The sequence below is a fragment of the Mus pahari genome, chromosome 14 (genome assembly GCF_900095145.1).
Source record: "Mus pahari chromosome 14, PAHARI_EIJ_v1.1, whole genome shotgun sequence".
NCBI classification, from domain to species: Eukaryota; Metazoa; Chordata; class Mammalia; order Rodentia; family Muridae; genus Mus; species Mus pahari.
The window spans coordinates 61,709,374-61,722,460 of NC_034603.1; the positions used below are offsets into that span (position 1 = coordinate 61,709,374).

General features: G+C 40.6%; 1 protein-coding gene across 4 annotated transcripts in view; it reads right to left on the minus strand.

Annotated features, from left to right (window-relative positions):
* Luc7l3 (LUC7 like 3 pre-mRNA splicing factor) overlaps nucleotides 1-13,087 on the minus strand; it is a 36,583-nt gene that overhangs the window by 9,196 nt on the left and 14,300 nt on the right. For all 4 annotated transcript variants that reach the window (XR_003845136.1, XM_021212253.2, XM_021212254.1 and 1 more), the window contains exons 3-8: nucleotides 9,818-9,857; nucleotides 7,404-7,548; nucleotides 5,348-5,422; nucleotides 3,797-3,901; nucleotides 1,812-1,973; nucleotides 930-1,213 (exon numbers count right to left, since the gene is read on the minus strand). Coding sequence is in view for 3 of the 4 variants with exons in the window: in XM_021212253.2 (XP_021067912.1) it covers nucleotides 930-1,213; nucleotides 1,812-1,973; nucleotides 3,797-3,901; nucleotides 5,348-5,422; nucleotides 7,404-7,548; nucleotides 9,818-9,857 (811 nt within the window). In the remaining variant the exon portion in view is untranslated. The remainder of the gene's footprint in view (nucleotides 1-929; nucleotides 1,214-1,811; nucleotides 1,974-3,796; nucleotides 3,902-5,347; nucleotides 5,423-7,403; nucleotides 7,549-9,817; nucleotides 9,858-13,087) is intronic.

Consider the following 13,087-nt stretch of genomic DNA (forward strand, 5'->3'; position numbering starts at 1 on the left):
AAGGTCCTGAGTTCAAATCCCAGCAACCACATGGTGGCTCACAACCATCTATAAGGAGATCTGACTCCCTCTTCTGGAGTGTCTGAAGACAGCTACTTACATATAATAAATAAATAAATCTTTAAAAAAGAAAGAAGGAAAGGAAAGGAAAGGAAAGGAAAGGAAAGGAAAGGAAAGGAAAGGAAAGGAAAAATGAAAAAGGAAAAAGGAAAAAGGAAAAAGGAAAAAGGAAAAAGGAAAGGAAAAAAAGAAACAAACAGCCAGCCTGGTCTACAGAGTGAGTTTTAGGACAGCCAGGGCTACACAGAGAAACCCTGTCTGGAAAAATTTTTAAAAAGAAAAAATAGTAAAGCACTTTACATTAGAGGATGAAAATTATTGAAAATCACGCTGTTAATCCCAGCAATCTGGAAGCAGAGGCAGGCAGATTTCAGTGAGTTTGAGTCCAGCCTGATCTATACAGCAAGCACTAGGCCAGGCACAGATACAGAGACCCAAAGGGGGCCTCCCTAAAGATTGAAGCTCACCTTTCAATCCTTACACATCTACCTAGCACATAAACATGGGGAGTCTTTTATTAGTGGGGCAACAAAATAATTGGATTTTATGACAGCACAAAAGTGATATACATCCATCAGTCATTTTATTTAAAATTTAGGATTTTAATCACTACTTAGACTAGCAACAAATGCCCTAAATAGATCCTAATCCTGGGTGGCAATGATCTCTATCAGTTACATGTTCAATAAGAAGCAACCATCTTTGCAGGGTACTATGTCAGGATGAGATTCATGCAATAACAGTTTCAATTATGACATTATGACATTATATGAGAGCCCCACCATGATGTAAGTCCATTGACTATTTTTTGCTCGTAACTGTACACTATGGTGTTATCATGAACCACACACTGTCAGTAATTTACATACCTGCTTCGCCTTCTGTCTCTACTCCGTGATCTTTTGTGGTCCCGAGACCTGCTGCATCTCCGGTCAGAAGTTCGGCTTGAGTGTCTACTCCGCGAACGACTTCTCTTTCTCCTTTCTCTGTCACGAGCTCTTTCTTTTTCCCTTTCTTCCTCTTCTCTTCGTCTTTTTCTTTCCCGTTCTTCCCTTTCTCTCTCCCGCTCTTTTTCTCTTTCCTCTCTTTCTTGCTTCTCTTTTTTGAGACGTTCATCCCGATCAGGTTCCTCTGTTCTTTTTCTTAACTTTTCCTAAGGAAATCAAATTGGGTTTTTTAATTGTTCTAGTACTGGGACCAGCCAGAAGGCCTTAAGAATCCTAGGCAAGATCTCTCATTAAGCCACCTCCCTGGCTCAAGATAAGAGTTTTATATAACTTTAAGACATTTTCAAGCATTTATGGACTAATCTTTTTATGGCATTCCATATCCTCAGGGGAAAATGTAGAAATTCAGTAGTGTGTGTGTGTGTGTGTATAAAATACCATTATTTGAGTAATTAAGTAAAATTTCAATTTCTAGTATTTGAAAACGAAGTTAATAAAATACTTTGATATTCCGGTGCACAACAAATTGTCACAGGAATCATCCCTGCATTCTTTCTTTTTACTTTCAGCACTAGAGATCAACCCCTGAGTTAGGGGCATGCTATAAACAAGCTGCAGTCTCAGCACATCACTACTTTAAAGAAATATAAACATGAACAAAATGCTACTCAAGGTTTCTACTGTTGTTTGACCAAATTTTAGCTATATAAAATCTTAGTGATAGTTATCATTAGAAATTACACACTGTATTGTGTGTGTGCACATGCTTGCTCACGCTTGCGTACATGCTTACAAAAAACTTACTTTTAATTCTTCCACAGTGGCTTTAATTTTGGCATAGCCCATGTGTTGCTTTCCCATCAGATGGTCATCTACCCGGGACTGGGCATCTCCTACTATCAAAAAGGCTCCACACACTTCACAAACTTCCATCTGTTTTTCTTGGGCAGCAAAACTTTCTATAGTCTGAAATGAGAAACCAGTTGCTATGAGAGTATCTGAGAAAGAAAATAAACTCCAAAAGGAAATTAACATCTACCTTCCATCTCTCCAGCCATAAATGAACACCAACTGCTCAAGTCTGAGAAAGGAAAGTCTGGAAAAGAGCAACAACCTGCCTCTTTCAAGAAAAAGGGCAGAGCTGCTGCTCAACTGACCTAACTGCTGAAGACCAAATCACCTTGAAAAGGTAAACATTCAGAAGGTTATTTTAGTCTAAGTTGCTTTCATAGAGACACAATAAGTCAATTATTAAGAAACTAACCTCCTGGTGAACAATCTGAGCTCACAATGAGGCACAGCAGCAGTGAGCAGAGCATCCTCATCTAATCAACAGCACGTAATGCACACTGCACTCCTCACAGTGAGGTAGGTACGGAGTAAATGGGATACATAGAACTCAAGCTGACATGGGCATTTATAACTTAAGGCAGGGCTCAGCAAGTATGGACTCTTGCCACCAAGCTAGATAAAGCAAAAAGTTCACATGGAAGAAGAGAACTAAGGTTTCAAGTTGTCCTCTGATCTCAACACACATGCTGTGTGTGACAGGACTACACAAAGACACTGAATACATAAATGTAAAAATTATAGAATACAGCCTGTGTATAGTGAGATAACATACAGTGATTATGTCTATCCATTGTTCCTTAGCTTCTAACTTCCTCCTAAGAGAAGTCTCAAAAACTCTTATCTTCCTTCACCTTTGTGACTTGGAGTGGACCAAGAAACTCACCGATCTACTTGTCTGACCACAAGGTCCCCATGTTAAAGGGATTCTGCACAACAGATCAGTTAAAGGATGCTGGGGCCGGGGTGGGGTGGTGTGGGGTGGGGCATGTCACAGAATGATCTGGACAGACAGGCTGCTAGGTTCCCCACCTGGTCTACTGCGCTGTATCATACTCTTTTTGTCTAATCACATTTCTACCCAGTTGTCCATGTTTCCATAATGCTTACAGAATTAAGTCTCCAATATGACCCAGAAAGGGGCCTGAGAGCTTCCAGATACCTGAATAAATGGAGGTTCCTAGAAGGTGGTGAACCTGAAGAGGAGATGGAAGTTTCGCAACCCTTCTCCCATACCTATGCATCTCTTCTTCCTCTGCATCCTTTGTAATATCCTTTATAATAAGCTGGTAAACGTGTTTCAGAGATCTGTGAGGTACGGGAGCAAATGAATTGAACCCGAGGTGAGGGTTTGTGAAAGCTCTGAATTGTTAACGTTAGTCAGAAGCACAGGTAAAACCTGGGGTATGAGTGACATCTGGCATACATGTGCCTGGGACTGTATGTGCACACAAGATGGGGAGAAGGGAAAGGGAAAGGGAAAAGAAGGAAGCCAGAGCAAACACAAGCTCCCAACTTGTGAACTCTAGTACTATCTCCAGATAAACTGCAGATACGTGGCTAGTGTCTGATGCTGAGTACTTTCTTGCTTGGCACCAGAGTGAAGTCACTAGCTGGGGAAAGAGCTCAGAGGTACAAGCACTTGCCTGACAAGCACAACACCTATGTTTGGCCCTCAGCACTGCATGTGTGCTGGTGTGTGCTAGTGATGGGTGGGGGGGGGAAGAGCAAGCACAGCAGTGCAAGCCAATGAGGGGTTGTTGCTCTGTATCTTCATGTTGTCTGAGGATGCCTTCCATCTAAGGCAGGGGATAACCTTTTAAGAAAATGCTTGATCAAGACTAAATTTTGAACAACAGAAAAAGGTATTCCAAGATTCTCTAAGAACAGATTCCACAAAACTAACAGGTTTCTTGAGAATGTAACAGGTTAAAACTTACCGAGGTTGTAGATCTTAGTAATTCTCTCTCTTCCTTTAACTGTTCAACCAATTTCATCATTCCCTGGGCTTCTTCTACCTTTCCTTCAGATCCTAACTCTTCAATCTAAGACAGAAACACAAAGTCAAGATTCCTTTCCAGTCAATCAAAAAAGGTCACAGCCACCATGCTTCATTAGCTCTCAGTAGATTTGTGTCATTGCTTGCTAATATTTGACACTAGTGATTTTTATTTTACAGTTTAGATGATGTAGATTTTTAAGTTCACAAGGATTTTAAGTATGGACACAAACATATCCACAAAAATCATAAATTACCAGTTAGATGTTCCTTCTCTACCCCAAAAAGGTTTCCTGTTCATTTTAGCACCTCCTTCAACCTCAACCTTATACATATAACCAGGCAATGAATCAATAATCTGCTGCCACTACAGATTAGACTGTATTTTCCAAGTTTTTTTTTTTTTTTTCCAAGACATGGTTTCTCTGTATTGCCCTGGCTGTCCTGGAACTCACTCTGTAGACCAGGCTGGCCTCAAACTCAGAAAACCACTTGCCTCTGCCTCCCAAGTGCTGGGATTAAAGGTGTGTGCTACCATGCCCGGCTAATTTTGGTTTTCTTAAGATAGTATTCTGTCTCTGCAGCCTTGGCTGGCCTGCTACTCACCAGAGCCAAACTTAAGGCATTCTTTCTGCCTTAGTCTTGAGTTTATGACTGCCACAGCTGACTTTCTCACAGAATCGTTGATGAACACTTGAATGTGGTGGGGAGTATGAATGATTTTAAAATTGTGAACAGTGTGGTATGCTAAGTTGTACAGACACATTTCTGTTTTGCATAAAGGAACAGGTAATTTTTTTTAACCTTTTAAGAAGCAAACTATAGCCAGACATGGCGGCACACGCCTTTAATCCCAGCACTTGGGAGGCAGAGGCAGGTGGATTTCTGAATTTGAGGCCAGCCTGGTCTACAGAGTTCCAGGACAGCCAGGGCTACACAGAGAAACCCNGTCTCGAAAAAAAGAAATAAAAAACAAAACAAAACAAAAAACAAAAAAAACAACAAAAAAGACAAAACCAAAAAAAACAAATAAGATGCAAACCACACACACTCAGAGCAAATTAAATTCTTCTAGACCGCCTGTACCTGACTCATTTTATACACCCATCAGCAATGTCTGATAACTCTAAAGAGCCCAAATCCTTCAGAACATTGAAGTACTTTATACAGTTGGGCTTTTGTTGTTTGAGACAGGGTTTCCCTGTGTAGCTCTGGCTGTCCTGGAACTTGGATTTGTGAACCAGACTGGCCTGGAACCCTACAGAGCCACAATGCCTAGCTAGTTTACCTTTTCAATTGATGTCAACAAAATACTGTTAAATATCTCCCCCCATGATATTTCAGTTTGTATTCCCTTGTAATCAATCAAAGTCTTTTTATGTTTATTTTTCTAACCGTATTAATCATGTATCAGTCGTGTTTAAGACAGGGTCATGACCCCATTATCTCCATCAACATTTGTCACAGCACCTAGCTCCATGGGTTTTCTCACCTGCTGTAGAAGCACATCAATTTTGTCTGTCAGAACCTGAATTTTTTCTTCATTTTTGCCTGTTGGACCAGCAGCCTGTTAAAAACAATAAAGTGTGTTAATACTATGTGACTGATAAGTAAAATAACAAAGAAAATTATTTCAAACTCTTGAGTCCAGGGACGGAGATAGTGGTAATATGCTCTAGGACCACCCCTAAAGTAATAACATATTCAGGTTCTGATGGAAACAGATGTGTATTTTGCCCCCTTTAATAAAAAAGGAAAGAAAAGGATCCTCTGCCCTAACCTTCCAAGTGCTAAGAACATGGGACTACGCCACCATGCCCATGAGTGTTTCTAGTTCGTAATTGAAGGAGGGGCTGAGCGGCATGGTACATGTCTATAAGCTCTTTGAAAACTGAAGGGAGGAGCAGGCGGATCTCGAAGTTCAAGGCCAGTCTGGTCTACAAAGTGAGTTCCAGGGCTACAAGAGAAACCCTGTCTGGAAAAAAAACAAAAGATTTCAAGATCATCCTCAACTACACAGCTTTAAGGCCAGTCTTCATCACAGGAGACCCCATCTTGGCAGAAAAGTAATAGTGCTTAATCACCTGAAACTAATCCAATTATCTTTGGTAGCCAATTACATATATAGTTACTGACATTTGAAGAGAAAAATCTTCAACTGGGCATGGCAGCGAATGCCTGCCATGCCACTACTTAGGACTGCTGAGTTCCAGGCTAGCCAGGGTTATATAGCAAGACCCATCTCAAAAAAAAAAAAAAAAAGAGTAAGAAACTTACTAGCAAAAATCATTTATTAATGAAGATTGTCTAAGAACTACAAAGAAGTCCAATAATTGGTTTTTACGGCCAAAATGGGGGCTGGGGGGTAGAGGCTAACCTGTGTCAGCCACACACCATCTACATAAGAAGACCCGAAGCCTGAATGTCTATGTTGGAGCCCCTCCATGAGCTCCAGACTCAAACAGCTGACACCAGCTGATCACAAAACTTGACTGATGGCTACTTTATTATTCCCATTTAACAGAGACAAAACCAAGGCACTAGGCCAAGGTTAGTAATTTTCAGAAAGTAATACTGTGGGAAGATTTTGGTTTCATGCCTGACTTGCAACTGCAAGCTCACATCTTACATCTCACATCCTATTGATGTCTCTACTTGGGTATTTAAGGCATTTCAAATTTGACATTTCTAAGATAGAAACTTGAACAGACTATCCTCCAGTTCCAATCTACATTAAATTCTATTGGTCACCTGGATGCTCAAACCAAGAACCATGCAGGAAGATTGAATTTCTCCTCTCCCTGTTCACCCAAATACTCGCCCCAGCAAGCTGTTGGTTATTTCAACCACCTTCACCCAGCCCACCATAATCATACAACCCCCAGATAACTTGCTGCTTTCACTGTACACACTTCAGATCATTCTCCACTCTAAAGCCAGAGTGGGCCTTTGAGAAATATACTTAAGATCTTTTCACCTGCATGCGCCCTAGCTTTGTCAGGGCTTCTGTTTGAAGAAATAATCTCCTCTCCTTCTCTCTTTATGCTTACTGCACCCTGAGCGGCTTCCGTGTGATTCTGCTGGCTGGCTAGCTCCTTGCTTGCCTTCAAAGGTCATGGTTAGGAGTCTCTTCTACCCATGCTCTCCTCAGAAAAGCAATTTTCACAGACAATCCTGGCCCCTTTGCTTATCCTATTCTCATGGTGGAGGTGAAAGAAGTCACTGGGTTGGGGTTAGTTACTGGTATGACCGCCCGCCCTGGTCTTCCTAGGATGGAACAGAAGCTAGAGAACTGACATGTAGTTTAGTGGTGTAGCACGTGCTAGCATGTGCAAAGCCCATGACCTTCAGCAGCACCACCAAACCAAACATGCATATGTAAGGGGGAGATGCTTCTAACTCTCAAATAACAGAAGGAAGGTGCTTCTCAAACCTTATGTACTCTAAGGGACAGAGTAATGAACGGAAGCTAAGTTTAAAATGACATGAGACACCTGCATCTAAGAGAACAGAGTTCTTTACAAACTCTATGTCCATTTCATACTCACCCCAGAAGACTGCTGATTTTGAGATAATGCCAAACGAGCATGACCTCGTCTAATTCTGCGCTCTACCTCGGCAAGTAAACTCTGTAAGTATCGTAAAAAATCTCTCTCATAGCCAACTTTCATAAACCGAGAACTCTTCTCATACCTGATAAAGTGAAAACAAATAAACTTTTAAACATTACAAGCCATATATTCCCTATCACCCTATCTCAAAGCCTGAAGAATAAACTTACATGAAGTAAATTTTTAGATGTTCTCTTATCAAAGGGAAAGGCACTATATACTGTGTTGCGGTTGGTTAATAATCAGCTGGCTGTTTATTTTGGTGGTACTATACATTGAACCCAGGGCCTTACACAAGTTAGCAAAGTGCTTTATCACTGAGCTGTATTGACCAGCCCTTTGTTTTGTGATAAAGCTCCCCATTAAGTGCACAAATTGGCCTTGAACATAGATCTTACTGTCTCAGTTTCTCAAATAGTTAGTTTCATAGGCCTGCATTACCAGGCCCGGGTAAAAACACAAGCTTTAAACACAGGTTTAAGCCATGGCTAGACCACCACTTTGCATCTATCTATGCTCTGGAATCCAGGACATATCATATCTATAAAACAGGAGTCAGGGGCTGGTGAGATGGCTCAGTGGGTAAGAGAACCCGACTGCTCTTCCGAAGGTCCGGAGTTCAAATCCCAGCAACCACATGGTGGCTCATAACCATCCGTAACAAGATCTGACTCCCTCTTCTGGAGTGTCTGAAGACAGCTACAGTGTACTTACATATAATAAAATAAATAAATCTTAAAAAAACAAAAAACAAAAAAACAGGAGTCAGGTCGAGAGAGACAGTTCAGTCAGTAAAGATCCTCACTGCCAAGCCTGACAACCTGCGTTTGATCTCACACAGTAGAAGTTGTCCCCTTAGCCCCATAAATGTATTATGGCACTAGAGCACTTAAGCATATAGTAACACTATATGCTATAGTAACACTAACTAAATAAATAAAAATGTGATCAACTAAATAAAATGTAATTGAGAGGGCTGGTGAGATGGCTCAGTGGTTAAGAGCACTGACTGCTCTTCCAGAGGTCTTGAATTCAATTCCCAGCAACCACATGTGGCTCACAACCATCTGTAATGGGATCTGATGTTCTCTTCTGGTGTGTCCGAAGATAGCAACAGCGAACTCAAATATAACAAATACATAAATCTTTTAAAAATGTAATAGAGAAAATTAAAAAGCAGCTGAGCATGGTGATATGTTCTTTAATTATAGCACGAGAGACACAGTTGGGTATCTATGAGTGTGAGGCCAGTTGGCTTACGTAGTGAGTTCCAGGTCAGCTAGACTACATAGTAAGACACCTTCTCAAATAACAAAATTTTAATAAGAAGAAAATAAGCCAGACTTGGTGACTCATGCCTTTAATCCCAGCCCCAGCAAGTCTCTGTGAATTCAAAGCCAGCCTGGTCTATATTGTGATTCCAGGACAGCCAGGGCTACACAGTAAGACCTTATCTAAAACAAAGAAATGAAGAAAGGGGGGAGGGGATGAAGGAGAAGGGGAAGAGGAAGGAAAAATACCCAAGACAGCCAAGGCCATACAGAGAAACTGTGTCTGGAAAAACCATAAACTGAAAACTGAAGGCAAAGCTGGAGGTTAAGGAAGTGGCTCAGTGGATAAAGTGCTTGCCATGCACGCAGAGATGGAAGCTTGGCTCCCTAGAACTCATACAAGCTGTGCAGACACTGCAGTCACTTACACTTCTGCTTGAGGGACAGAGAAAGATTCCTGGAGTGAGCTGGCTAGGTAGACTAGTCAAAACTAGCTAGCAGGAGATTTTGCCTCAATAAATAAAGTGGACAGTGACCAACAAGATTCAATGTCTACTTTGGGTCTCCACATCCTTCTCATGTGCTCCACAGGAACTGGAGAAACAGCTCAGTAGATTCATCTGCTTACTGTACATGCACGAGGATCTGAGTCTGGATCCCTACAAAGCCAGGTACAGCAGCAGCACAGGGTTGTGAACTCAGTATTCTTACAGTGATGCTGAGAGGCACAGACAGGGAAATCTCCAGAGGCTTTAGGGCCAGTTAGCCTGGGACATCAGCATGAACAAGATGGAAGGCAAGAACAGACTGTAGAAGCTATCTTCTGACTCAAGGTTACAAAACAATTATAAAATAAACTTTATAAAGGGCAAACATGGGAGAAGTAAATATATTAAAAAAGCATAAAATATGCATTCATATGGCAGCCAGTACTAGTAAAGCTATTAAACCTTGCCATGCCAAGCCAGTGATTAAATTTATAAGCAATGTTATTTTATATTAATTCCAATTATATCTTCAATGCTTGTCTCTTTAAGTAACTAGAAGGGGGAATAACAAAAAGAAAATAGTACAACTCACTGTTTTCTTAGATTTTCATCATGAATTTTTTCACATGGACCTGAGAAGGAGAAAAGAGCATGCATAAATTATTTCTGACATTAAAAATCCCTTCTTTCAACACCGAAATGGATGCTCACAGCCAGCTACTGGATGGAACACAGGGTCCCCAATGGAGGAACTAGAGAAAGTACCCAAGTACCTGAAGGGGGCTGCAACCCTGTAGGTGGAACAACAACAGGAACTAACCAATACCCCCGGGGTTTGTGTTTCTGGCTGCATATGTAGCAGAAGATGACCTAATCGGCCATCAGTGGGAATAGAGGCTCCTTGGTCTTCCAAACTCTATATGACCTAGCACAAGGCAAGGCCTGGGCCAAGTAGTGGGAGTGGGTGGGTAGGGGAACAGAGGTGGGGGGAGGGGTATGGGAAACTTTCGGGATAGCATTTGAAATGTAAATAAAGAAAATAATAATAAAAAAGGAAAAAAAATAAAAAAAATAAAAAATAAAAATCCCTTCTTTAGTCATAAAATGTTTTTTTGTTTTTGTTTTGTTTTGAAACAATACCTTACTATCTAGAACTTAGGATCCTCCCACCTCAGCTTCCTAAGTGATAAGGGATGTTTAAAAAGGCAGGCTACTACACCAAGTTTATCTGTCTGTCTTCCTTTCAAAAAAGGTTGAAGTCCCTTGAGTACTTTCACTCATGTGGCCTGCAGTCAACGTGGTAGGTGTACCCCTCTAGTATCACTTTGTTCAAAATAATGTTCCACTGCTACTTTTTGTGTTACTGTTGGGGGTGGGGAGCAGACCTGAGGCTACAGATCTAGTAAGGCACATAAAGCCCTTCAAAAATGATAAAAATATAAAGGAAAAGCAACAGCTCATTTTATTACTGAGTAGACTGCAGACTCCAAAACGGATCCTACTCAATCATGAAACATAAGGAAAATTGATCTCTCCAGTCGCTAAGGTCAAAAAGAGGGCAGGGAACAAAAGTGAAGATAAAGAGGGAAGTGTTCCTTACTACCACCAAACAAAACTTGGATGCTGTAGACAACTGATCTGAACCAACACTGACATTAGCTTCAAATACTTGTACATAAAGTTAAGTAAAACAAAAGTCCCAAATGTAACCCCCCCGTTTTTTAATTTTTAGCTATTTCTTCTGAAATTTAACTCCACTATTTTAGAATTGTATGCCTATTTTTGTTAATCCTATGTATCAAAAATTTAGGCCAGGTATGGTGGCATACTTTTAATCCCAGTACTTCAGAGTTTCAGTAACTCTTGAGTTTGGGACTAGCCTGGTCTACTTAGCAAGTTCCAGGTCAGCTAGGACTACATGGAAACCTTGTCTTAAGTTATATTAAAAAAAAAAAAAGTTAAACAGCCTTTTAGTGTTTACATTTTGACAAGCAAATAGCGTTCTCTGTAGACCAAACAAAAGATGTAGATGGTACTTCTACTGTTCTTTCCTTGGGATTTATTTTCCATATGTCGGTGTGTGTCTGTGTGTGTATATGAGTGTGTATATATATAAATAAATTAAACGTTTATTTCCTAAACACTTCCACCAAGCCAAAGAAAGCATCTCTGTATTAATCCCCTAAGGCCTCCTACAAAGGGAGCAACTGGTCAGTTTTGCTCTCTTCACGGAGCCTTGCCTTACTTCTGGATGGAATACGTATTTTCCAAGCTTACTAGTGTTCTAAAAAAAAAAAAAAAGAGTTCCCTGTCCTCACTGTATTGAAATAGCACCAGATTTTATCTTTCTTTATTCTTTTCAGATCAATGTACATCATCCTGGATAACTTTGTTGAGAAAGGATACGTAGGAAACATGCATGTTGAGACTGTCTGAAAACATGTTTCTTCATCACCATACTTTGATGTTTTGTATACTAACTGTGGCATTAATATAAACCATAAAATGTATTTCTCTACTATCTTCAAACTTCTTGCTTGCTATCCACAAGTTGTAGGCCATTTTGAATCATAATTTTATGACCTATACACTCTGTGCTTGATGTTCTCAAATTCACCACGGAGTGCCAGGAAAGGTAGGAATCCTTTTTATTCCTTCAGCCTATTACTTGAAGGACTTGTATAGTGTGTGTGGTACATCCACAGGCATATACAACACTTTTGTGTGCCCACATGCAAGCTTGCAGGAGGAGTCAAAGCAGGACTGTGGTGTCTTCCTCTATTTGCCTGCCTTTCACCCATCATGCTGCATGGCAGGCACTGGCAGCTTTTCATGTGGGTGCTGGAGTTTGAGTTCTGATCCTCATGCTGACAGAGCAAGCACTGAGTGGATCCCCTAGCCCAGTCCAGTGGTTTTTATTTCACATTTCTCTAGTTCTAATTTCTAAAAACTTTAATTTTAAAAAGTGTAGCTTAACTGCAATCTATTCTTTCTAATATTTAGACACCATTTCTCTTAAGATAGTGAATGTGAGCTGGGCATGGTGGCGCACGCCTTTAATCCCAGCACTCAGGAGGCAGAGGCAGGCGGATTTCTGAGTTCGAGGCCAGCCTGGTCTACGAAATGAGTTCCAGGACAGCCAGGACTACACAGAGAAACCCTGTCTCGAAAAACTAAAAAAAAAAGATAGTAAATCTGATAGGCCAGATTTCTAAACAATTTTCTCCTGTATTTCCCATCATTTCTTTTTTTTTTTTTTTTTTTTTAAAGATTTATTTATTTATTTATTATATTTAAGTATGCTGTAGCTGTCTTCAGACACAGCAGAAGAGAATGCCAGATCTCATAATGGATGGTTGTGAGCCACCATGTGGTTGCTGGGATTTGAACTCCGTACCTTCGGAAGAGCAGTCGGGTGTTCTTACCTACTGAGCCATCTCACCAGCCCTTCCCATCATTTCTTATCATCACACCTCTTCCCTTACTCATTTTGTTAATCTAAGTTGAAGGTATTCTTCAAATATCTGCCTGGTTAGTGCTCCCTGACCTGTAACTTATGTTTTAAAGACTGTTCTCCATAAAAGGACATTGGATCCCCAAACTGGAGGAATCATGTGAGGTTGTGAGCTACCATGCAGACGCTAGGTTCTGAACCAAGTCTTCTGTCAGTGCTCTGAAACACTGAACCATCTCTACAACCTGGCAACTAATTTTTAAAGAATTCCAAATTCTACTAAAAATTATAGAGTGGATAGGCAAAGATTTGTCAGCAAGGGCTTTTACCAAAAAGACAAAACAAAACACCAACTAATTTTTTAAGAGATTCTCAGGGGGTCAGGATACAGACAAATCATTTCCTGAC